This window comes from Zeus faber, assembly GCF_960531495.2.
Source record: "Zeus faber genome assembly, chromosome: 5".
NCBI lineage: Eukaryota > Metazoa > Chordata > Actinopteri > Zeiformes > Zeidae > Zeus > Zeus faber.
In genome coordinates, this window is record NC_137192.1 from 1,718,025 (window position 1) to 1,745,307 (window position 27,283).

Below are 27,283 nucleotides of genomic sequence, written 5' to 3' on the forward strand. Positions count from 1 at the left end.
TGGTTCCACATAACGATATAACGTAGGGAGGGAATATTTATTTTCTTCTAAATCTGATGTCTGGAGGAATGCGTTAGGTCCGACTCGTTTGGAACATGAAGGGTGTAAATGTATGTTCCTCCAGTTCAAGATAATGGGAAACATAGTTGTTGCTAGTTGAGCTGATGGTATCCTTTCAGGCAAACATAAATCTACACAAACAGGTTATTAGAGGTATTGTGTAGAACACAATCACTTGAGAGGGTGTTTGGGGGTTGAAGGTAGGCATCACAGTGAGTTCAAAAGAAGCTTAAGCTGGGCATAGACAATTTAAAAAATGTCAAATTGTGTCAAAAAGCGTCCCTGTCTGAGACACCCTTAAGATTGCTCGGGTCTAAGGTTGTCAGCTCCCTAATAAATGAAAAGAAAGCCCTCCAATTGAAATCAAGCTGTCAAATAACGCCGTTGCACTTTCAATGACCCTCTGCATGATTTCAGCATCAATGCCACTCTAGGCCTCTTTCCATTCAATGCAAATCACGTCTACGCTTCTTTGCACACCTCTGTGTTCCATCTCCACTATCTTGACCTCATCACTATCTCTTACTCGTTATCTTGTCAAACCTCAATTCATCCTTTTATCGGGATAGAGCATCCACTTGCAACCAATTACTGACCTGAGTGATATGGACAATTTTCCTCATAATGGCAGGCTGTGAAGGCTATGTGGGGCCTCCCATCACTCTTTCGTCCCTTTTGGCTAGCTTCAGATCACAACTGAGCATGTACAAGTAGGGCTGTGACGGTATGAATTTTTTCTTACTGCGGTGAAAAGCAACATATAAACACACGGGTAACCGCCGGGGTGGGGCAGTTTTTTTTTTGTTAGTCAGTGTGCATTACAATAAAAGGATAAAACAGACAAAAGCTTACAAAAATGCACAGTGATAACAATTCAGTGAGGAATTATAAATAAGGGGAATCATAAATATATTTTTATAGGCGTGAATCAATGCGGACACAGCTCTCGATGTGCCCCGATCGCAGACAGCCGTGCCCCATTTACATTCGCATTGAACAGCCAAAATTCGACTGACAAAATTCTGAGTTGGGTACAGCGCTAGAAATAATTAATAATAATCGGACACACACAAAAGAAATCCCGAACATGTTTCATGGACTGTCCCTCCCCCTCCTGTACGGCGCGCAAAAGCACAGAAGTCCTTGAACATAGCATGGAAGACAGTCAATAATGATAACTAAAAAATGATTATTGTATTTATATTTCATATCCTCCTGTAACTCTCACCACCAAAATAATGGAATACAAGAAAAAAAAAAAAAAAAATATATATATATATATATATATATATATATACTGTATATATATTATTTGTGATGATTACAGAAATGAGCTCAATACCGTGGTGACGTCATGTAACCACGGTACTGCAGTAATGCGGTTATCGCCACAGCCCTATGTACAAGTGACTTTGTCACGGATGGGTTGAATTCATATAGGAATGACCCTGGGAATTGGTCCCCTCAGGCCAGAGTCGGAGGAAGTCCCCTTGGAGTCTCTAGGTGGAAAAAAAGGTAGGTCCTTCTTTGGGGTCGTCTTTGATGCAGAATTGTCCAGTGAATCCTCAGAAAGATGCCCCATCAAACTTGACAGCAGCGAGTGCTTGGGCTTTAGAGGGACAACACAGAGATAGTGGGGATGGGGAAGGTAGAGGTAGACACAAAGATGGGGGGGACATTGATTAACGGATGATAGAAAGACTTAGGTTCCCAGTTTCCAGGCTGTCAGCTCGGCCGCAGTATGAGCTTTGTGAGTCATTCTGACTCATATGTACCACTGCGGAAGAGTATAAAAAAGGCCAATATTGTTTTTTGTGGGTGGTTTGGGTATGCGTGTGTGTGGCAAGTGGTACTAGCACATTTTAGGAGAGGCTTTTAATTGAGGGAATCTGATTCACAGACCACATAATAAATGTTAACACATGTTTTTGTACAACAAACACAGACAGCGATGGAAAGCCATTGCATTGAAAAATGTATGCCCTTCTGTTGGAAACTGCCCATTATTCTGACGGTCCATTATTCCGAAACCCCAATAGTCCAAAAAATGTTGTGTAAGAGGTGGTCAAGTTTACGTATAAGCTTAACGCTTGAGTTTAGGTATAAGCTTAGAGATGGTTGGTCCATGTCCAATGGGACATTTTTCAGACTATTGGGGTTTCAGAATAATGGGCTGTCATAACAATGGCATGGTTCCCTTCTGTTGCTGAAAATACTCTAACTCTTAAGCATATGAACATTTATATGGCAAGAGCAACAGCAATAACTTTTTATTACACAACATTGAATCCATCCAAAATAACAAGACGTATTGAATAAACTAGTCAATATGTTTTATGTCATTCTACTCCACTGGCTTCTGTCTTCCAAATAAGGAGTTTCAACTTCTTAAAAGGGTCCTAACCATTGATGTGAAGGGTTATCCGGTTTCCCTCGATGCTCTGCCAAGAACAGGGCGGCACACACGAGCCTCGAGGATGATTTTGCCAAAAACACCGGATGCTCAAAAACCTCTCTTTGCTTTTGCTCTACAAATATTACAGTTAAGTCAAAGCCCATTGGCACTGACACAAGGAAGATTGCATTAAAATGTAATGATTATCTTGAAGAGAAACATTTCTCTCATTCATGGACCAAATATTCTCAACATTATTGATAAACCTTCAGCACTTCATCCAGCGAGCTGTCAGAAGGCGAAGCTTGCTTGTTGACATTCTAACCCTATTTCCACTTTTAGCTAGATTGCAGCCGCCTTTTTACGACAGTCATAAACAGACCTTACAATATCTTTGTGAAATTGCCAGACTGAAACCGTCAACCAATCATCTTTTTTTATGGCAAATGGAAATCTTTATCCGAGAGAGGAAAATAGAGGCACTGTCCATGAAGTCCAAAAATGGTTGGGTAATTTCCATGACTCGTGTATGGTAGAGCAGGGGCTTTGTTGACTGCTCTGGTCTCAAGATGTGTAGTGGTTCTTCACCATTATGTCACGACCCAGACATAATTTAAGATTGGGACCATTCTTATTTATTTTGGCTAAATGAACAAGCACAGTAATCTGGACATCCGTGACATGAAGGGAAGCATGCACGACAGCTACATACCGCAGTTGGAAACAGTATCTAAAAATAAAAGCACAGCATTGGACATTTAGTACACAACTATATATAAATATATATATATATATATGTTTGCTTTTTTAGTTGTTTTTTTTTTTAAATAAACCAAATTTCGGATAGGGGCCCACTGCTGTAGTTTCATTCAGAAATGTATGAAAAAAAACCACCCACAAATCAAATGAAAGATCAGAAGGAGGTGTATGTGGAAGGGGCTGGTGTAAGGAGGGGTTGGGATGGAGGTACAGAGGGTCTTACCTTGACGAAACTCACTCACACCTTCACGACATGGGCGGAACCAGGGAGGTCATCGGAGGGTGGGGGAGGGGCCAGGCTTGTGGGGGAAGTGGGGGGGCTTGGGGCGCACTGGGCTGGAATGAGATGGCGAGAGTGCAGGGGAGGGTGGGGTTGGAGGGGATGGGGGAGGGGATATGATTAGCAAAGGTAAATGGCAAAGGCAAAATTGTGAGTCAATAAAAAAGATTGTGGGGGGGAATTGAGTAAGGTTGGTGTGCTAGTCACTAATCATCATTCTAAATGATGATTGTTCAACTCATCAATGAATGTCCAAAATGAGCAGATTTCCAGTGAAATGGTACTGTGAATCCATCTGTCTGTCTGTCTGGCTGTCTGTATGTGCATCACCATGGGGGCAAATCTGACCACTATGCATGGCTAACTCGAAACATCCCCTTTGTTGAATAAATTGTATAATGCAGTCTTTCACTAAGTAATACAGTGTTTTGACTTGAGGAGAATAAATGCAATAAATGCTAACAGCACTGTTCCGCCAACCGCAATGGTTTCCTGTGGTCTGTCTATGCTAATCTAAGGTTTCCTACCATTTTCTGATTGGGTTTGGGTCAAGACCATGCAACACATCTTGCTTCCAAGAAAACTACTGCAACTACTAAGTTTAACTCCTCCTTGACTGTGTTTTCGAGCGGACTGCATTCCCAATTATCGCAGATGTATAGAAAAAATGAAAATAAATTGTTGTGCGATGTGAAAACTTTACATTCAGTGCAAAGACTATTCATCTGCTCAGTGCCTCCTTCTCATGTAACATATAATAAAACAATGGTGTTCAGGGCGCCCCGGTGGCTCACCAGGTAGAGCATACGATATACTGTACATGTACAAGGGTGAGTCCTTACCGCAGCGAGTGGCTAACTGCAACAATTGGTTTACTGAGTGACTAGTTCTAAGGGCAGAGGTGGAGAGAAGTGACTCAGTGGCTCAGTGCCATGAATTTTGAAGCATTTGCACTTAATTTCATGCTCCCGTTGGAGTCGAAAAGTCTCAGAAGTCTTTCAGAAGCCACTCTTTTACTTTGCTTTTCGTCATGTTTTTTTCATATATTTCCCTTTGTTGGCTCTTTAAAATGTCTGGAAAAATAACCTTGTTTTGGGATAAGAATATCGGACATTTTTTCTTCAGTTAAGTTATTCCACATGTTTAGTTTCCATTTTGATGACGCATGAAAGGGAAGGACTGTGTATAAAATACAATACATATCAAAAGCAAGTGACCAGATTAATATTTAAATATGAACTGCCATTGCAACACATTTAAATGTTTTATATATATATATATATATATATATATATATATATATATATACAGTATATTGCTTTTTGGATATGTATGGGATGAAGTTGGAGACGTAATTGAAATGGTGACATTTTCTAGGCCTGTGTACATGTGTAGATGTTAAATCAGGGATAATCATCTGGAAATCAACAATAAGCATTGATATTCTTGAAATATAAGGATAGTAGGTATTTTTCAACCCAGGCATCACTCTCACTGTGCTTAAATGCTGTCAAATTGGGCAAATGTTGAAGCCTTAATTAGACATGTTAAATCACCATTTGTAAAGGGAAACTACATCATATGACTCCATTAGTATTATAGTTACACCTGCACACCTTAGTGGATGGATGTAGCCAAAACAGCTAATTTGCGTTAGTACAATAGTGTAAGAAAAACCCTGATAAGCCTGATAAAATGCAGTTTGTGACTGCATTATACATGGTCTATTAGACCTGTCTGAAAGCAGAGCAAAAATTGGAGAAAGACAATCTTCCGGTTTCCGGTGAGATTTTCAAGGATCTTTTAAAATATCAGCTGTCAGTCAAAGATGCAAGAGCTCAACATCTCTCAGACATTATCTCTAAAAACGATTTGCCAATTTGGAAAAAAATATTTTTAACACAAAATTCTTATTGGACTCCATTCAAGCACAATGAGAAGTTACAGCAGAGCGATTAATTTCTCAGTGGTAAAGTGTTCAGAGAGGTTGTGCTATGAACACTTAGAAATTATGGGAACCAACATTTTGGAACCAAGGCCTGGGTTGAAAAATCCCTATCCTCTGATTATATATTGTGTGGTACATCTATACCATCTATATCTATATAAGACATCTTTGATGCAGTCTGTGTCTGAGGATGCATCTTTGCAGTTTAATACTGAAGTGTGAGGTGATATGGTAAAGTTACCGGCTGAAAAAAATATTCATATTGACTAATTCAATGATTAGTGGATGTACAATATACTGTATATGCATTTAAATTTATTTTCATATACTATTTATTAATAGATATTTTTTCTTTTGACTCTCTTTTAAAACAATGTATGAACTATGCGGCTATGTACAAAAAGTATTTTTCTTTATAAGAATTTATATTCAACAGTGTATTATTCAACACAATAATAATACAATTTGATGACAACCATCCATTTATTTAGTGCAATAAATCTATGTCCATGTGGAGAACATTCTCACCAGACAGCAGCCGACTCCGTCGTGAGGCCTCGGCAGCGAGAGCACACGATATCTCAATGCGCTTCTCTTGCTCCTGCAGCTGCTGCTCCGACTTGGCTTGACTGCTTCCCTCTATGGGGCCATCCAGGAGGGGAACCACATTCTGTAGACTACAGGTGTGGAGTGGGGTAGGGTGAGAAGTTAGGAGAAAGCAGTCAATGGCCACATTATGTCAACTACACGAACATTGCCAAACGTGACTGCCCCCTCTCCACGAGGCTTCTTCGCCTTCTTTTTCACAGATATCTTACAACACTGGTGGTTTAGCAGCTGAATGTTTGTCCATGCTTGAGCAAACTAAAATGAAACCAGTTCTAGGATATAATCGGCATAGTTCATGGGACGGAGCTTTAGCGGAGATGGACAGGGCGTGGACAGCTATTGTGGGGTGGTAGCTCAGGAGGTAGAGCTGGTCGTCTAGTAATCTAAAGGTTGCTGGTTGGATCCCAGGCTCCTCCTGCTAGCATGCTGTAGTGTCCTTGAGCAAGACACTTAACCCCTAATTGCTCCTGATGGCTGCGTCCGTCGGTGTTTGAATAATTGTAAGTCGCTTTGGATAAAAGCGTCTGCTAAATGACTAAATGTAAATGTAATGTAATGTGTTTCCAACTGAAAAGTAAAGTCCAGAGTGGACTGCCTGTTTTGAGTGCTTGAAATCTCATCAGCCATCAAGGTAACAGTGGACACTGGCATTGATCATCAAACGTGGTATTGTGCAAACCCTCTTTACCAGCTATATCATGGTCGATTTCACAACAAGTGATTAAAATAGTATTTAGCATTTATTATACCTTTAAGAAATGTTTTGTAAAATCTCATGGAAAACCACCGCATGCCTAATCTTGAGGTAAAAGAACTACCGACCAACATTTAGCTGAACACAATTGTGGTTACACTCAATACAAATTATATTCTTATGACTCGTATCATAACAGTAGTATGTTTGTGGTATTTTATATCAGTATCTATAACAGTTGATAGTAGTAGGTAAAAGAAAAAGATAACATACTTTGATTTTGCGATGAGCAACCGAATCCTCTCCACTTTCTTCTGTTTTTCCTTTTGCTCCTCAGGGCTCAGGGGTGTATCATCCTCCAGGTCCAGGTACCGCTCAGGTATTATAACTTTGTCTGGTGCCATCAGCTGTGTACACACACAAATACACACATGCAGAGTAGACATTAATGCACTGCATACAAACACAGACAGCACCAACAAACAATTGTAATTCAATGAACACAACACATACATAAAATAAATGGGCTGGAAGGGGGCAATTTATAATTATATTATATAAAGTGACACTTTTGTGAATTAATTATTTTGTGATATGATGCTGTTTTTTTTTTAAATTAATAACCTCATTTATAAATTGTTTATCTTGTAGCCAACATAAATCTTCATAACCATAATCTGAGATGTGTTTTGGAAGTTTTTAAGGGGGGCAATCCATGAGACTAAGTTTGTGATATTTTGTATTTGTTAAATACATTAGAAAATTAGTAAGCCCCTTTACTTTAACCTGTAATTACAAATACAAAATATGGCAAAAAATAAGTAATGTGTTATCGTAATGTCTACTGGTTAGGAAATGGGCTAAAACTCAATTTGACATTAGTATGGTCCTGTAACACCATCGTGGCTATTCACAACATTTAAAACGATACGCTGAAGAAAGGAACCAGAAACGGTAGCATTAAGAACTCTAAAACTGAATTTCAACAAAATTACAAATACAAAATCCTTTTCGGCCAAACCTCTTTGCTGATGTCCAGGTCGTAGTGATCGGGTTCAATCTGTAAACGGCGAAGGCGGGCGATTTCCTCGCTGGGAGACTCCAAGCCGGCTCCACGGACTGCTGACTCCAGGTCCTTGATATCTACCTCATCAGCAGTTAGCCGGCGCCGCCGCACCTGGCGCACGCGCACGCACACACACACACACACACACAAATATGCAGCTACGATACAAGATGGTTGTGTGAACTTTTGTCAAGGTGTCATAGAGTTACCAAGATGGGATGGTGGGAATCTCTTGGGCATCCAACGATTTGATAAGATGTAGATTTGGATAAAACTTCAGATAGACCTGCTGATAGACAAGCTTGCGTAGCGGATTCTGTCAGACAACTCGACAGCGCCACACTGTTGACCAACCTTATGGACCGGGCCATTTAAGCAGCAAATTCCTCCTGCCCTACCTGCTTTTCTGAGTGTTTGCTTTGCTGCATGCTTGCTTGGTGCGCTCCCTTCACCTCCCCTGCATCCACCTGTTGGGCTCTACTCTTCTATCCAATGGGGGGATTTGAGCTCATCACTCCTATATTTCTTGCTCATTACTGTAGTTATGCCTATGTTTGCTGTACACATCGCTGGGAGTGATGAGCAGTAGATTCCAGATGCCAAACTCAATGCAAAATAAATAAAGATAATTTTAATGTAAAATCAAGAGTTCTGCCAGACACAGTAGTTCCATCTAACAACTGGATCATAGCGAGTCCATATCTAGACCGGATTTAAAGTATTCTAGAGCCTCCTTCCTCTCCTCCCCTCCCGTGATAAGTGAAATGTGACTCTACAGACTGTGCTGCAACTCTGCTGTGTGGGCACAAAGCATCCACTTTCACTTTTAGTTTTGTAGCGTCCGACTAAGTATTGATAATATGCTTAGTATTAGATATTTGATTAACATCGGCATTGATACGCAAAAATTAACTAAATAGATTTTATTTCTATGAAAAAAAAAAACAACGGTGTGCTGCGACCTGGCGGGGCTGCGGAGAGCACCGCCGGGTGCTTGCCGTTGTGGGTGTGGGTTGGGGTGTGGGGGGCGGCTGTCAGCCTTTTGCACCCATGCTGAGGATACTCTGCAAAGTGGATTGGCAAAGTGGGGCGTCTGGTCAGCTGCGGTGGGGTGGGCCTCGCCCTTACACGGGGCGTGGGTGGGCATGGGAGTCCCGTCGGCTCACCTGCGGGGTGGGCGGTTAAGGCGGGGTGACAGAGTGCAAATACTCTGTGCAATGACAATTAGTTGAATCTAATCTATCTAATCTCAACTAAGGCCAGCTCATTTGACAACTATCAGTCCCATTCTTTGCAGTCCTCAAGGTCACCCCACCCCCCTTTCCTCCTGCCTATCCCCTCCTATGTTCTCCTACTGAAGCTCATGTGGGGTTCACAGACAAAATGGAACTAATTATTGATACTGGCTTGGTATTGAGCACTGAAGGAAGTATTTAAAAATTTTACAAGCATCACTATGTTGGTGACAGTCGGTGTCGGCCAGGGGCCGAGGTTTATTCCACCAGAGGAATTTGTCGAGAAGGGGTACCAAACTATTGTGAGAGAATTAACTCAGAATGACTTGAGAGACTTCTGGTTATGGCAGCCACATGAGAAGACGTGCCTCACACTGCTCTGCTGTACATACTAGTTAAATACTGAAAATACTCTCATTTGCTCAAAACTTTATAACAGGCTGTTCGTGTGGATATTTTGTCATGTCGAAGGTTGGCAAACAAAGCAAAGAAAAGAGCAAAGCGCCAAAGCAGCCGAAGCTAACTGACTATCGTGTTCGGGGTGAACCACAGAAAGATAACGAAGAAATGGCGGAGGAGGAGACCAGCAGAGAAGAGGAATCAGAGGTGCGAAGGAGGATGCGATACTGGCCGCTATAAGTTCCATGAAAACAGAGTTTTCATCAAGATTTGATGGAACTATGACGGCGATAGAAAGTATGGGGACTGAGATAAGCGACTGCGCTGAACGAGTGTCACAGGCAAAATTACTGATATCGAGCGCCGAAGACAACGTAGTTAACTTGTAAGCTAAAGTACAAACGCTGGAGTCAAAAAATAAGACTCTTGAGGATAAGCTCTTGGATTTGGAAACCAGATCCTTACTGAACAACCTGAGACTTGTAAACCTGCCGGAGGGTGCCGAAGGACGGAGATACTTGATGCAGCAACTCTTCAATCCTCGGTTGTTATTGAGAGGGCACACCGAATCGGACCATTGAGGGACATCAAGGTGCTACTGAGAACACTGATAATTAAGTTTCTCAACTACAAGGACAAGCGGGCAGTCATCGCTGCTACACAGGCTAAAAAAGACAGTCGGTACAAGGATCAGCAAGTACGTTTTTTTTCTGACTTAGCTACAGGAATACACCAACTGAGGAAACAATTCGACCCAGTCCACCAGGAACTGCGCAACCTCAGTATCCGACACGGAGAGATTCACCCTGCTAAATTGTTGGTAACGCATAAAGAACGAACCTACACTTTCAAAACTCCAACCGAAGCTCAAGATTTTATCAAGAAGATCCAGAAGGATGCTGGTTGGAGCTAAGACATTCTTACACACATACACTTCTGTGCATAGGTATACATGCATACAAATGCAAAAACATAAAAATACTATGCATTTAGCTTTAAAAAATACACATGTTGTATGTAGCATATAGGACAAAAATGTTGAAATCTGTTATGAGGTGTAAACCTTGAGTAAACCTATTGCAGATGAGAGTTAATTGATGTCACAATACAGAAAACAGCAGTGACTGTTTGGTTAGTGGAAAGTAAAGGGTAGACTGACTGATCCTCACTAAGTATGGAACTGTCATTAGCGATAGCGGGAGTCACACTGTTTTTGGGGAATCCTGCGAAAATGGAAAAAGAGGAGTTGTTCAGTGTGTTGGATGTGGGTTTTAACATCCAGGTTGGTCATATTTTCCTGTAAATTTACTTGCATATTGCAAGGTAATCTGTTATTTTTTGTTAAAGATGTCTCAAGGAGTAAATCTTAATTTTGTATCTTGGAACTGCAGAGGTCTGCAACAGCTTAAGAAAGTTAAACAAGTCATGAATAAAATAAAGGATATAGACTTCAAAATCGTATTTCTACAAGAAACTCATAATTTAGATGAGGATAGTAAAAAGATTAAGAGGAGGTGGCAGGGTAGTGTATATACAGCATCAGTCTCATCCTGGGCCAGAGGAGTTATGACTCATTAAATTATTCATAAAACAGTCCCATTTCAAGTGAAAAATGTAATCAAAGATCAAATGGGAAGGTACTTAATAGTCCAAGGTTCTCTATTGTCAGAAAAATTAAATGTAGTAAACCTGTATGGCCCCAACATAGATGATCCTAATTTTTTTGTAGATCTGTTCCTTACTCTCTCAACATTTGCAGGACAGTACATAATAGCAGGGGATTTTAATTGCACATTAAACCCCAGTATGCATTGATCCACAGGACTAGATCAATCACATAGCAGGTGCAGAACATCAACATTATTCATCGTTTTATTAAGGAACTGAATATGCTGAATATATGAAGAGAATTGAAACCACATAACAAAGGCTTCTCTTGTTACTCTAATACATTCCAGACATACTCTCGAATTGATTATTTTTAAATTTCCTCAGAATTACGGTCCAAACTTCTATGTTAATATTGTGGTCTCGGATCATGCACCATGCTGCTTAGTATACATGGATAAAAATTGACAAAAGACCCATATAGATGGCATTTTCAGCACAAATGGTTACAGGATGAAGAATTTGTAAAATATATAGGAAAACAGATTGATGAATTCTTTGAATTTAATACTACACAAACATCTGCGTGCACAAAGTGGGAAGCATTTAAAGCTTTTCTCAGGGGCCATATTATAAGTTATACGGGCTCAAAATCAAGAAAGTCGTGTGAAGAGAGATTACAATTAGAAAAAAAAAATAAAGACTCTCCAGGAAAAAGTTTGAGGAAAGTAACCAACAAATGGAGAATGATTTATTGATTTTGATATGATAAACTGTCTGCTTCCAGAGCTGCCTCTAGTCTTTTAAGATTAAAGCAAACATTCTATGAACAAGGCGATAAATCAGGTCAATTATTAGCATGGAAAATTAAACAATTAGGGACTAAAACATCAATCACAACCATTATATCCAAAGGACATGTTGTTGTGGATCCTATAGAAATTAATGATGCGTTTAGGGGCTACTATGAACAATTATATGATAGAAAAAACAAAATTCATTTGCAAAACCTAAATAAGTTTTTAGATTAACTATCTATACCATATATCCCAAATGAACATAAAGAAGATCTGGAGCTAGAAATTAACAAAGAAGAAATTGGGCAAGCCATTGATCATATGAAACCAGGGAAAAGGGCAGGACCAGATGGTCTTCCAATTGATCTGTATAAATAATTCAAGAATAAATTGCTCGCACCACTTTTGGAAATGTTTCTAGAGGCATTTCAAAATGGCAGTCTTCCACACTCTATGAACAGTGCTTTAATAATTTTATTGCCAAAACCAGGTAAGCCCTCTAACAAATCTGACAACATGAGACCTATAAGCTTGTTAAATTCTGAGCTTAAGATAATATGTAAACTTTTGGCAAAACATTTACAAAAATTATTGCCAAATATCATTATTAGAGATCAAAACTGATTAAAATGGGAAGAAAAGGTTTGCATAATATAAGAAGGGTATTGAATATTATTCATGCTAACAAAGTATTATCAGATAAAGCACTTCTATTATTAGACGCCGAAAAGGCCTTTGATAATGTTGAATGGCCTTATCTTTTCAATATTCTAGAAAGATTTGGGTTTGGAAATAACTTCATAAAATGGGTTCAAGTAATGTATAAAAATTCTAAAGCAGAAATATTAACAAATAGAAATATTTCAAAACCGATAAAGATCAGTAAAGGTAAGGACAAGGACAAGGTTGCCCACTGTCACCACTATTGTTCACATTAGCAATTGAACTTCTCGCAATAGCAATACGTTCACACACACAATTTTTGGAATAACAGTAGGGCCGACAGAACACAGAGTATCTTTGTATGCTAATGATGTAATTCTATTCATGTCAAATTTAAGTAAATCAATTCCGGTCTTGTTACAGCTAATAATAGCATTTGGCGATATCTCAGGATATAAAGTGAATAATACTTAATCCTCTATATTACTACTTAATGCAAATAAAAGAAGGAATCCAATTTCAGAGGTGATTCAATTTAGTGTTGTCGAACAGTTTAAATATTTTGGAGTACAGATCTCTGCCAAGGTTAGAACAAGTTGTTAAGGCTAATTATGAACCTTTAATGATAGAAATTAATGAATCGATTGATAGATGGATGTCACTTCCAGTGTCTATAATTGGGAGAATTAATATGTTAAAAAATAATATATTACCAAAATTACTTTATACATTTCTAAACATTCCTCTGCCACCACCTTCAGATTTGTTTTCAAAAATAAAAAAATATATTTATAGGATTTATATGGAACAACAGGAGAGCAAGACTTTGTTTGTCTTTATTGCATTTACCATTTGATCGAGGGGGGTTAAAATGTCCAAACTTAATGTGGTACTACTGGGTTGCGCAGCTGAGGTCTGTTATGTTCTATTTTTCAACAAATGATTCTCCTCATTGGACTGAAATGGAATCTTACGGTCTAAAATGACCTCTTCCCTTATACTTGTACTTAGCCACAGTAAAAAAACTACGGAAACAAACTAAAAAGCCAATTGTAAAACACATGATAAAGATATGGTATGATGTCAAAAAATATTTAAAGGAACCACTTTCATTGTCACAATATAGTCCAATATGGAGGAATCCATTTCTTTGTACCAGGAAGAGCAGATGCAACATTTAAATTGTGGAACACTAAGGGACTCAAATGATCCAAGACCTTTATTTGAAAGAGTCAGATATTATGATGTCTTTTGAGGAGCTGAGGTTTATTTTTCAACCTCAGTAGAAAACATTTCTTCAAATACCTCCAGCTTAGGAACTTTGTTAAAGTAAATCAAAATAATGCACTTACTAGAGCCCTACACTCTGCTTTGGAAAAGATGGTGATAATGGATAGTTTGAGAAAAGGTATTACATCAGAGTTTTACAATCTGATGACATCTCACTCATCTGAAAATTCACAGTGTAGGTTGAAGGCCTGGAAGGAGGACTTACAGTTTGAAATTTCGGATGAAGAATGGCTCATACTAAGTCTAAAAATACACGCCTGAGATTAATACAGTCAAAATGGTTAATGGGGACATATGTAACACCGGTGGATTTAAATCGATATAACAAAAACATAACAGACACTTGCACAAAATGTGTGTGAACTAGAGGAACACTGTTTCATTGTATCTAGCAATGTAGAAAGATTAAAATCTTCTGGGAAGAGGTAAGAGTTACTATTGAGAAGATTATTTCAGAACAAATCTTACTGGGCCCTAAACTTTTTCTTCTTGGATTATATCCAGAGAAAAATAAATATAGCAAAAATGTCCAAGCATTTATAGACCTCAGCTTGCTTTACGCCAAAACATGCAAAGCATTGTTATGGAAAAACATTCACAGACCAAACCCTACTCAGTGGATAAGACGGATGTTATCAAGCCTTCCGTTAAAAAGGATAACTCACATATTAAAGGCTAAGCAACATGTGTTTGAGAACATTTGGGGACCGTTCATTAATTATGTTAAGGATCTAAATTTAACAGATGATCACGTGAACGACTAATTTCTGTGGATAATTCAGTTTTCCAACTTGTAAAAAAAAAAAAGATTTATTTTTCATGTAAATTCTTATTATATTATATTTTGAATTCATGGCAATTAATATACTCCATTTTGTATATATTACCATTGGTTAAAACAGGAGAAACATTATTGATTTGGGTTGGTTTTTTGTTATTTTTCTTTTTGTTTGTCTTTTTGTCTGTTTTGGTTCATTTGTTCTGTGTTAACGCAGCAATATTAAGTTGTGTGATATACAATATAAAAGTAAAAGGCTGTATTTCACTGTTGGAATAAATGAAAATAAAAACATTGTGGAAAAAAAAAAAGAATGACTTGAGAATTAAGTGAATTCAAGTGTGGGGTAGTGGGGTGTCGTCTTGGCGCCATCTTCAGGTGGGGGAGCCAGCACCGGCTCCAACCGGCAGGGAGCACAGCTGAGCTGAGATTGAGGTAATTAGCAGGCTCTTTAAAATCAGTTATGTAATTTATCTCTCCCTCTCTCTTGTGACAGCAAGGTTGGGTGCAAACACCAGTACTGGGTGATGCGGAAGCTGACTGAGAATTAAGCTTCTTCCGAACCATAGTTCATTTACTAAGTTTAAATAACTGTTGATTTGTTTTGGTGAAACAAGATCACATTAAAGACCTGTCTCCTGGTTCTGTTGCTTGATCCCAAACCAAACGACAGACTTGTAATAGAGATGTTTAAGTCATCCACTGAGGAGTGATAGTGAATGTATTAAAAGAGCCTAGAACTATTGTGAGGATTATTGTGCGAATTATCTGAGAGTTATGAAATTCGCTTGGAGTAGTTGAAGACTACTAATTCAAGACCAATAAATCAAGAGAAGTGATAGAAATAGTTTTCTGTGGAATGATCCTGATCCGTCTAAATTTATGACCCAAAACTGAAATGTATTATAATATTTAATCATAAAAGTTGGATTATGAAGAAATTCGATTCCAGATCGTTTAAAACAGAATTCCATTACATCTAAAGAATGGAATTTCCCCCCAGTTTGCAAAGTGTAAAATAACTGTTGGGAACTGATGAAGAAATCCATGGTTCTCATCAATATTGTGTATTTCATCGATATGAAGAGGTAATACAATGTCAAATTTTGTTTTCATAGGCATCAATGTGTGCAGTTGATTAATGCGACTAGACGGGATGATCAAATGACAACTTTCACGCACCACTCGATATCCAGCTGTTGACTGCCCAGCGGAGAGGTTCAGACTTCGCCTCCTGTCCCTCACCGAGCTGCTCTGGTTCCGACGGATGCGCTCATTCTGCTCCTCCACGCTCATTTTAGATCTCACCTCCCCTGGGAACACGGCGCTCTTTGGACGCTCCTTGGTTTGAGAACAGAGACAGAAGTGCACTCAGTGGTTTGTCAAAGGTCTCACAGCTTAGCATCTATCAAGTGGCCAGAGCATAAAAAAAAATCTAAATTACAATACTCACAAAAAGTTAGGGATATTCGGCTGAAATTTCAGGATGAATCTAAAATGCACTATAATCTTTACATGTGAACTTAATTTGAACTTCTCTAAACTTTTGAATGCACATGTCCAACTGTTCAATGTTTCAGTACTTTTTGCACAACTTGCTGTTCTCTAACAAGGAGCTGAACGGCAAAATTCACAACAGGTGTTTGATCCATGAATCGACCAATACATTTTCTGGTTCAATTCAAATTGGTATTTAAACAGTCCTCTTCATCATGCTGTTCACATTTTGACATCATGAGACCAAGACGACACCTAACAACAGATCAATAGTACCTCGCCATTGCGAGGATTCAAACAGGATATTCTCAGAGAGAAGTGGCCACTGAGCTTAGAGTGTCACAGAGTGTCATCAGCAGGTTCCAACAGAGATACAGAGAGACTGGAAGAGTCACAGAAAGGCATAGAAGTGGACGTCCTTTGGCCACATGCCACACTGATGAGTGCTTCATTGTAAACAGTGACCTGCGGAACCGGATGATGAATGCCACTCAACTCCAGGCACATTTAAGGGAGGTGAGAGGCACCCAAGTGTCACGTCAGACCCTTCGAAACCATTTACATTGGCGTGGTCTACGTGCTAGACGACCTGCAAGGGTACCTGACCACACCACCAGGCACAGGCATCATCGTCTTGCATGGGCCAGGGAGCATTTACGCTGGACGATGAACCAGTGGGCCTCAGTGCTGTTCTCTGATCAAAGTCGATTCACGTTGAGCAGAAATGATGGCCGCAAATGATGGGGAGGAGAGTGCTATGCATCAGCCACTGTTGTCACCAGACGAGGCTTTGGTGGTGGTGGTGTTACAGTGTGGGCAGGTGTGTCTAGTCAATACAGAACTGCCCTACACTTTGTGAATGGTACAGTGACAAGCCCATACTATCTGAATAACATCATTAATCCAGTCATTGTGCATGAACAACACAGGCTTAATTTCATCTTCATGGAAGACAATGCTCCAGCTCATCGAGGTGGCATCATTAGGGAACGGCTGCTGGAGACTGGGGTACCTCAAATGGAGTTGCCTGCCCTTTCTCAAGACCTGAATCCCATAGAAAACCTATGAGATCAGCTGAGTCGCCGTGAAGTGGTTCGTAACTCTGTACCCAAGAACCTCATTGACCTAAGGGCCGCCCTTCAAGAATAGTGGGATGCCATGCCTCAGCAGACAATAAGTCGACTTGTGAACAGCATGAGACGTCGTTGTCAAGCTGTAATTGATGCTCAAGGGCACATGACAAGTTATTGAGACATTGACATTTTTTGTTGTGGTAAACCCACCACTGTTGTTGGCTTTTGTTTCAATTAATTGTTTGAGAAGAGGAAATCACCATTGCATGCTTCTACTTAAATGCCCTACTTTCATGATATAATATCACTGTCGCGTGAACTTTTTACATTTTTCATAAATTTCACCCGAAAGCCAAATATCCCTAACTTTTTGTGAGTAGTGTATAAAGAAATTACAACAAAACTTTATCCCTTCATAATTTTTGTTTCTACTGTTCACAAAATGGCATAGTTTGAAACAATTTAATACGGATGGTCGATGGCATAATGTTGCAACAATAAACATTTGTACCAACCCAAACATATTTATAACCTGGAAAAAATCGGAAACATTTTAGTTGTTTTGGTGTTTTCCTTTAAAGTCAGAACCTACTCAAAAAGTTTAATATACCGTAAAAAAAAATGTGTTTTACCTGTCAACAAATGACAGACATATCTCTTTCTCATAGTAAAATGCATTTGGAGGGATGAAGAGATGTAATACATTATATCAGCATTACAACCAATAATAGTGTTCATGGAAGAAATTGTACATTTAATTAGTTCATGGTATTCTTAAGGTAATATAGAAAAGAGTTGTTCACAAAACCCGCATATGGAACATCCCACTTATTAAACCTAGGACATTTTTATCTAAATTTTCACATAAAATGAACATCCAGATAATGATTCAGTAATATCTACATAACTTAAAAGGCCAATATGCATGGCTCTATCTTCCTTTGATAGGGGAGAAGTAGAACATAAATATTAGAAATATTCCATATTGAAATTAGGAAAGGGAATTCTTTCTTTACATGGCTAACTTGACAACAATACTTGACAAGTGAAAAACAGCTTTTTAGCAATTTTGGCTTTTGATGCTAAAATCTGTTATTTGTCAAAAGAGAGTTATTACACTCATTTTGCAGGGAAGTATTTCAGGATGACAATTCCACTATGCAATGTAAGCAGGGTCATGAGATTACATTTAACACAATGTCCTGGTCACCAGCAACAACGACAACACACTGGTGGATTTGTTTTCGCAATACATGACTTATATGTACAGCATACAGTAGTAACTATTGTACTCATGGGGTCATTTAGCTGTCAGCATACCGCATTAGAGTGTCACAGTGATAATGGAAAGAAACACCAGAGACTGCATATTAGGGGGATAGGTTAGGGGTTTTCTCAAATGCTGGAGTATAAAATCCTTCAGCCATAGGGAAGTTACAACATATTCTCCATCTAGGGGTGAGAACATTTAGTGTGCTTTGTCAAAGGCCCCCTGTCTTGTTTCCTCAATGTTTTTCTGTGCAGCAGCGACAGCAAACTTGCAAACAGAAGGCTAAAAGCCATTCAACAAGGGATTTGTAAGCCAAAGTTATGTCTCCCACATTAAAGTTAGTAGGTTAAAGGAAGTAGTTTCAAAATACAAGACTCTGCGGAAGGCATTTGTATAAACAGTGTTTAACTTTGAAATTCTGACTATATTTTACATGGAGGTTTGAGGTTTTGGCCTACCCTGGACATTCCATTGGGTGTTTTGCTACTTCTCCGGTGGACGCCATTATGGCTGCTCTCAAAATCATCCATGGGCGACTTCGTCCTGGGAGGCACAATGCCAACTGCCCACAATCAGGAAAAAAGACACAGTTCGGACCAGGGGAAAGGAGATTAAATTAATTCTCAACGCAATGTACTGGATATCCCAGGAATGTCATTTGATTTAGGGTTAAAGTCGTTAATCTAAGGTGTAATTTTTAAAGCGGGTTAAGGCCCCCTTTCATCTGTCATGGACTATTCAAGGCAACATGAGATTCACACGAATAGTAAAAAAAAAGAAAAAAAAAAGTGAAAAAATGAAAAACAGTGATGAGCTCACATTTATTTCTTAGTCGGGTATAGAAGACAATGCGGGAAAATAAATTACTTCAACGCTTTCTTGGCTTTTGTACCTTTGTTCATGTTGGACTGCCTTTCCTGGTCCTGATCCTGCAGGTCGGTGTTGCCTGTCCATTCTGCATATTTTGGCTGCAAGACATATCTTTGTTGTTATAAAATCCATAAGGTGCGACTAAATTTAATGCACACTAATCCTACAATGTGACATTAAAGGATACGTTTGCTATTTTTCCAACCAGGCTACTAAAATGTTGCTTCCCATCATCTATAACTGTTCATGAACGCTTTACTATTGAGAAACATTCTGCTCTGTTGCAGATTCTGACTTTGATTAAATGCAGTCCAATGTGGCAAATGTTTGTGCCTTGAAAAAGACATGTTAAAGCTCCTATTTGAAAATGTAAGTGTTATTATAATTCACAATTCAGAATACCATCAGTCTTTATATGTCTGCATGTTTTTTGGTTTTTCAGTGTTTTATTGACTCTTTTCCACTTGTAATCAACCAGTATTGCTATATATTTAAGACATAAATGACTAGAAACAGGGAGTTGTGCCGCCTGTGCCCTACTTGTAACCTACTGTAGCCAACGTTATGCTTTAGATTTACTGCAACAATTTAAAAAAAGTTTAACAGTTTTGAAAATGTATGGGACAGGTGGCACAGTAGCACAGTGCTTGCACTGTAGCCTCACAGGAAGAAGGTCCTGGGTTTGATTCCCGCCTGGGGTGCTGTTAGCACTGTGCTCCGGTGGGTTATCTCCAAATTAGGGGCTTTCTGTGTGGAGTTTGCATGTTCTCTCTGTGCTCACATGGGTTTTCCTCCATATAACATTGGTAAGGACCCCCACCAAAAAGATTGTTGTCTGACCAGCGATAATCATTGGGAATTGGTACATCACTGATTTCTCCTGGCTGCCCCCTGGAGGAAGGACAAGCCACGTTTAAAAGCAGATAACAAGTTTCCCAGGCCACCATATCTAGCATGTGTGTGTTCGTTGCTGTCACCACATGGGAGCATGTGTTGTGGTGTGTGTTGTGAATTAAGAATCTTCTTCTTCACATGGGAAAAGAATGCCCATTTTAGAAAAGGTGATTTAACATTTTTTTGTGCGCAACCACACGACAGAACGTGGATAAACGCCATATCTCTAGTTTTAAACCTGCTTTAGCGTGCTAGTCCGAAGGTTTTGCCCCAGGAAAAAGTCTTTTTTTTTTCTTGAAATTGAATGAACGATTTTTTTAATAAATCTTTGCCCACCCAGTTTGACAAATGACTGATGTTCAATCCAGGTTCTAAGGAGAAGCCGGACCATTCTATTAATACATGCCTTTCCGGTTACCTTTAGTAACAAAATGTCACCACCAAACGAAAGAGTGGGGCAGGGGTGCAGAGTTTAAGTAGTCAGTTTAGAGCGTTAAGTCACATCGCAAGAAACAACAAAATGCAGGCGGAAATAGAGACATGTAAGGAGAAAGATTGAACAGCTGGAGAACGTGAGGAGGAATGCGACCCGGACATGGCGAACAATATTAGGCCTAACTTCTAACTTTGTCATGGCCTCAGGGGTGTGTAGGGTCATATGTGGTGGTGATTCAAGGATGACCCAGTCAAGGGAAGGTTGTAATCGGGTGACATGGACCGACCCCAAAGACGGTTCACCAAAGAAGACACGACGACTCTACATCGCTTCTGTTGTTTAGACATTTATGAAATCCACCAACCCCTGCTAGAAGGTGCAAGCCAACATCTAAAATGAATGGGTGAGACAGTGCTACGTGGCAAAAAAACAGTTCTTAATGTGACTTTATGACCGTCTTCCCGACCGTTTTGATTTCACGTTCTGGAAGTTTTTCTGTCTGAAGACTCCATTAATAAGCAAGGCCATCGAGTCTTAACATTAAAGCAGGTTCACTTTTTCTCAACACAGGACTTTCCATTACTGCTAAGCTTAAGATTCTTTCTGTGCTTGGATGCAGCCCAATGTGGCTGCTATAAGGCAAATATAGGATGATAATTTGAAAATAAAAAAATAAAAAAAATTGTGAAACTCATCCATTGACCCTAAATCCTTTTGTACTTGCTGCGCCTTGGGGATCAATTTCCCTGTGGTGTCTTTTCCTGTGTAACACCGCCCCTCAACCCCCGCCCACACTCACACACCCCCAGAATACCTTTCTGTTGTGGGCATCCTCGTCGTCAAGATAACCACTGTGGAAGCCAAAGCCGCGTAGCCAGGCGGTGCTGTCGAAGGAGAGGGGTGGGACGGAGGGGGCAAAGGTAGGGGAAGACTCCAGGGGATAGTAGGATTTAGGGAGCGGAGGCCTCGGGGGGCCAATTTCCTAAAAAACACAAGGGAAATGGACAGGGGCGATAGGAAGTGACGTAGGGAGGGGCAATGTTGAGAGAAAACGTGGTAGGGTTGGAGCGAGAGAAAGGGCTGTGCATCAGGAGGAAGTGACAGGAGAGCTAGGCAAAGCGCAGAGCAAGAAAGGACTGATGGAGAAGGATTTGGCAGAATGGAGCCCTGACACCCCCGAGCCCCTAAACCCTGCTCTAAGGGTTATTAGAGGGAGAAAGATCCCAAACTGCCAATTGTGCTTCAGAATGTTCAGTCTAGAACTCAAGTGGTAAAAATTCAGCTGCTGCTGGTGCAGCTAAATGAACCTTGAAAACCACAGATACATTTTAGCTAAAAAAGACTGAATTTGAATGTTGACAGGTGAAAGTGCATCTACTATTTTATCAAGAAATAAAAACAAATAAAAATGAAATAAGATCTATTTCGATTATTTTATTCCTAATGGTCTAAGTTACCCTTGGAGGGAAGAAAATAAATCATTTTAGCGACATCAAGGATCCAGGGATGATCCCACATTTGTACAAAGACAAGGCCACTGAACAGACAGAGAAGAATCTTTAAGAGTCTGTGTGGCAAATTAACCTCACTGATAGGCACCAATGGCATACCGAATCAGACTCCACATAAGCACACATGAAAGTTTTCTGTGTCATACTTCTGCAATCGAGAAATTTATTTGAAATTAACTGGAAATGACTGTGACTTTACTGTGTGTCTGTTGGGGGATTAGCTGACCTGTTGCTCCTGCTGAAGTGAACAATTGAACTTCTTACAATGTTGGTATGAATATTTCCCAAACATCACAGTAGAAGGAAAACAGGGCTCATATACTTATCAAAACATTTCTAATTTAAATTCCTAATACCAATTTTCGTGACCTCCTGCGCTTCTAGTGTTAATTGGCAAATAACACCTATCTTTATGTTGAGGAATGTTGGTGTTCAAAACACAATTAAGAATAAGAGGATATTCATTCCCTTTTATTTTCATGTCCACTAAAGATGAGTCTGCATCAACACTCTGCCTGAAGGCTCACAAGGGGACTCACCTCGTGGCACATCATGACAGACTACTGAGTCAATATCTTTGTCAAAGTCAAAGTGATAATTGGGATAAGTAAGTGGACGACTGCTCCTATACCTGTGAAATCGAGCCTGGGACACTAGCTGCTGATTGTACTGTGTTTCAGGGCTAGCATCTAAGCAACATGTGTGTGGAAAATAACTTTGATAAAGGTCCGAGCAATAATTAGATGCTAAACGCTGAGCCTGGTAACACTGTTGATATAGCAGCAGCTGCGAGTCTGGGATAGAGTGTCTCTTGGATGATATATATCTGGGCCCTTTGAGGCCCGGGTAGGTTTTTGGCATTACTACATTTTTATTTCCAAATTTGGTACAGTGAATAGAGTCCTTAGTACAGGCTTTGGCGGGATTCATACTTTTGTTAAAGGATTCATCAGATCTAATGTCTGGAACTTGGTTTATCTCTGCCACTACCGGCTTCAATCTCTCTAAGGAATATCTCAGGGATTTCTGGAGCTCTTGGGATGACAAGGGAAAGTTAGGATGGTGGTTGACTATAATCTCTATTGGTGTTATTTGAAAGGCTTCAGTTCCACGAGTACAAACATTTTCATTGTCTGCATAAAGGGTTGGCTTTGGCTCCCTGTAACTTCTGGGCCTTGACCCAGGTTTGGAATCAGACCTGGGGTAGTTTTTGAAATGGGGGCCTACGCATGACCTGGGACGAGGTTTGGGGCTAGACCGTCTATGGGTTTCAGGGTAGAAGTCTATGTGGGAAACAGTGCCAGGTTCCAGGCTTGTGGTTGGCTGGGGGCATCCGGTGCTTACCTCCAGGCCCAGTTGTTTGGTGGGGGACACCTGGGAGCCAAGCATTGGGGAGAAAGGACTGAGAGGGCTGGTTAGGCTTACTGAGCTCAGGGGACTGGCTGGACTATTGGTGCTAAAGGAGCCCGATGCACCGCTGGCCACTGAGAAGGAGAAAAGGACAGAATGGGTGTGGTTATGAGAGAGGTAAAGAAGTCATTAAAATATGCTATTTCCCATCATTTAGCGATAGACAATCCTGTACCTCTGTGCTTGGCTGTGTCAGTGCCTCTGGATGAGTTAGACTTGTGTAGTCCCTCCAACACATCCTGCACCCTCCAGAATTCCTTCTGGATATGCCTGTGAACCAATTCACTCTGCAACAACCAAGAGTGGAGAGAATAAAAGAGTGCTGAGGGTGAAGTAAAGTAAATATAACTGCCATGAGTATTAGCCATCCAGATGTCTTTGCAGTGGTTTTACATCTAAAAATGTAGGAGAACGATCAGGAAATATCTATCAATACATCTGCATTTGCTTTACACAATATCAAATTGAAGGAGAACAGAACCCCCCAGACGTCTTGTGAAGTAACAGAGAAATTAAAATCCGCTTGATCGGAAGTAAACCATAAAGATCCCTGAATGTGAGGTATGCAATGCAGTAAAGATAAGCCATTACAATTTCAAATCCTGCTTATTGATAAGACAGTGATGCTGTAGCCTATTCATGTAGAACTGTTGTCGCAGTCCCTATCGAAGGGACTGCGATCTATTACTTAATGGGAACTTGGGCGACAGGTCATGTAATCCAATCTAAGACTCTACATTATTGGCGAATGGTAGAGGAAGTGGCGACCCTGCGCTCCTGCCCTGCCCCCGCGGAAGGGTATAAAGCCCCAGCTTACCTTCCTCTTTTCTTACTTCACTGAGAAGAATCCTGTCCAGACGTTATTATTGACAGCTTTTCAACTCGCTCATCTTAACAGGTTCCTAACTCGCACAAGTTGGTGTAATTGACCAACTTGAGTACTGTTAGGTGGATTAGTTCATTGTCAAGTTCATTGCCAAGTTCAAGGTCTGCTCGTGACAACGATGCAGATTATAGGTTCCAGGAAGGAATACCCCGACTGCAGACACCGCAGAAAGAAGGGCTGCGCTTTTGGAGGACGTCACGGAGCGCCAAGCCTGCACCCAACTTCAACTAGCCGTCTTTAGGAATGGCGTGGCGAGGACACTGACAAAGGGGCCATGTCAGAAGACGAGCCCGTACCCCCGGCTAGTGTGAGCATAGGAGCTGGCCCCTGCAGTTTGCTTCCCGACGCACATCCCAGAGAAGCAGCAGCTGGGCATACTATGCGGGGCCGAGGGTGAACCATTGGACTCAGACGAGTCTGAAGGCGAGGGTAGCTTCCCTAGTTATCAGGTGAGCTAACTAGCATTGGCTTCGGCATCGGCTAGGGTACTGGAGGCCGAGCTCCACAAAGTGATCCAGCGAGCGGCCATTAGGCTGGGCTTCCCCACCATGGCCATGCCAGATGTGGAGATGTCCATGTTGGACTGGGAGTACTACTCCGGAGCCCCACGCTGCAGCTCTGGTGGGTGCGTTATTCTGTGGACCTCCACACCTTGAACACTGTACCATCTATTGAGTTATAGATCACAGTCCCTGCTATAGGGAATGTCTAGGTTACAAAGCCAACCATCGTTCCCTGAGAAGGGATCAGATCTATTACTGCGCTGCGGTACGGTGCCCCTCTGAGGCGCTCAGCAGTGAAAGAAGGAAGAGACGAAGGTGAGCTGTGGCTTTATACCCTTGTGCAGGGGCGGGGCAGGAGCACAGGGCCTCGATTGGAGTCCTCGATTGGATTACATGACCTCTCGATCAAGCTCTCATTGAGTAATAGATCTGTTCCCTTCTCATACAATCATGGTTGCCTTCACAACCTAGATGTTTGTGTTCCTCAGCTTACAGTGCATTTGTTTAAGTTGTGTATGTGTTTCTTCAGAGCAAAGACCTTGCTTGGCTGTGCCAGCCAGGCGTTCACAGAAACCTGACTGGAAGCTAGGGTGCCTGACTCTGCCTTTACTCCAGCTGGATTTTCCATCTACCGGCACGACAGAACCACGAAGTCAGGTAAACGCAGAGGCGGTGGGGTCGGCATTATGGTTAACTCTCGCTGGAGCTCTTAACTATAAAAGTCTGTTCCTTCTACCTCCCGCGGGAATTTAGCTCCACTATAATCACGGCAGTCTACATACCCCCACAGGCGGATAAAACGTGCGTATTAGAGGACCTTTACGGAGTAATTAATGGACTGGAGAACGCTCACCCTGAGGCAGCTTCTATTGTTGTTGGCAACTTCAATAGGGCAAATATGGGGAAAGTTTTGCCTAAATATCACCAGCCTATCAACTTTCCTACCCGGGGTGATCAGACTCTCGACCGGTGTTAATTACAACTACGAGACAGCTATAAACTGCTCCCCCGCCCTGCCTTTGGTAAGGCGGATCACACCTCCATTCTTCTCCTTCCAACCTACAGACAACGATTAAAGCAAGGAAAACCGGTTTGTCGGACAGTCCCATGCTGGAGTGAGGAATCCACTGCCACTCTCCAGGACTGTTTCGAAACAATGGACTAGCAGATGTTCTGTGTTGCAGCTGATGGTGACATCAATGCATACACAACCTCTGTCTCAGCCTCCATCTCCAAGTACATTGATGATGTCGTCCCATGAGTCAAGGTCAGGACTTTCCTCAACCAGAAGCCCTGGGTTAATGGTGATGTCCGTGCTAAGCTCAGAGCACGGTCCTCTGCCAATAGCCCTGGGGACCTGGAGGCCTTGAGGAAGTCCAGATATGACCTTTGGAAAGCCATCAGAGATGCCAAAAGAGCCTAAAGGGACAGGCTGGAGTCAGACTACCACAGTTCCGACCCCAGACGTATGTGGTGTGGAGTGCGCATCATCACAGACTACAAAGAGAGAAACAGGAGTGATGCCCAGCCAGCCACCTCTCTTCCAGACGAGCTCAACACCTTCTACGCACGGTTTGAGGCAAGCAACACCATCCCAGCTGCAAGGCTAGCTGAGGACCAGGATGACTGCACTCTGCTCCTGTCTAGGGCTGACGTGAGGAGAGCTCTTAAAAGAGTAAACCCTCGGAAGTTGCCAGGGAAACAGAAAAGAAACAGTCTTTATTCGTCACGCAACACACCACACTACAACACATGCTTGCAAACACACACACACGCTTTTGATGGTGGCCAGTGAAATGGATCCTCTGCATTTGACCCATCCTGGCTTGTCCTTCCTCCGGGGGCACAGCCAGAAGCAGTGGGCAGCGTACGTGGACGCGCCCGGGGACCAGGTGATAAGTGTCCATCGCTGGTCAGACGATGATGGGTGCATGTTTTTGGTGGGGGTCCTTACTGACGTGAGGTGGAGGAAACCCCATGTGAGCACGGGGAGAACATGCAAACTCCACACAGAAAGGCTCCAATTTGGGAGATAACCCGCGGGAGCACGGTGCCAACAGCGCCCCAGGCGGGAATCAAACCCAGGACCTTCTTGCTGTGAGGCAGCAGTGCAATGCACTGCGCCACCGTGCCACAGGCCTGACGGCATTCCAGGCCATGTCCTCAGAGCGTGTGCCGACAGCTGGCGGAGGTATTCACCTGACCCAGTCTACAGACCCCACCTGCTTCAAACAGACAACCATTGTCCTGGTACCGAAGAAACAACCCATCACCTGCCTGAATGACTATCGCCCCGTAGCACTGACCTCTACCCTAATGAAGTTTGTCGAGCAGCTAGTCAGAACCCACATC

The 27,283-nt window shown here is 41.3% G+C and overlaps 1 protein-coding gene across 1 annotated transcript in view; it reads right to left on the minus strand.

Moving 5' to 3' along the window:
* Positions 1-1,382: 1,382 nt before the first annotated feature.
* Positions 1,383-27,283, minus strand: part of plekha6 (pleckstrin homology domain containing, family A member 6) — a gene marked incomplete at its 5' end in the record, with an annotated part of 87,352 nt that continues 61,451 nt past the window's right edge. The window contains 11 exons of the mRNA XM_080000409.1: positions 1,383-1,669; positions 3,438-3,550; positions 5,971-6,119; positions 7,019-7,152; positions 7,767-7,922; positions 15,764-15,922; positions 18,880-18,983; positions 19,314-19,389; positions 21,436-21,603; positions 23,477-23,616; positions 23,718-23,829. Coding sequence (XP_079856535.1) covers positions 3,453-3,550; positions 5,971-6,119; positions 7,019-7,152; positions 7,767-7,922; positions 15,764-15,922; positions 18,880-18,983; positions 19,314-19,389; positions 21,436-21,603; positions 23,477-23,616; positions 23,718-23,829 — 1,296 coding nt within the window. The 3' untranslated portion in view covers positions 1,383-1,669; positions 3,438-3,452. The remainder of the gene's footprint in view (positions 1,670-3,437; positions 3,551-5,970; positions 6,120-7,018; positions 7,153-7,766; positions 7,923-15,763; positions 15,923-18,879; positions 18,984-19,313; positions 19,390-21,435; positions 21,604-23,476; positions 23,617-23,717; positions 23,830-27,283) is intronic.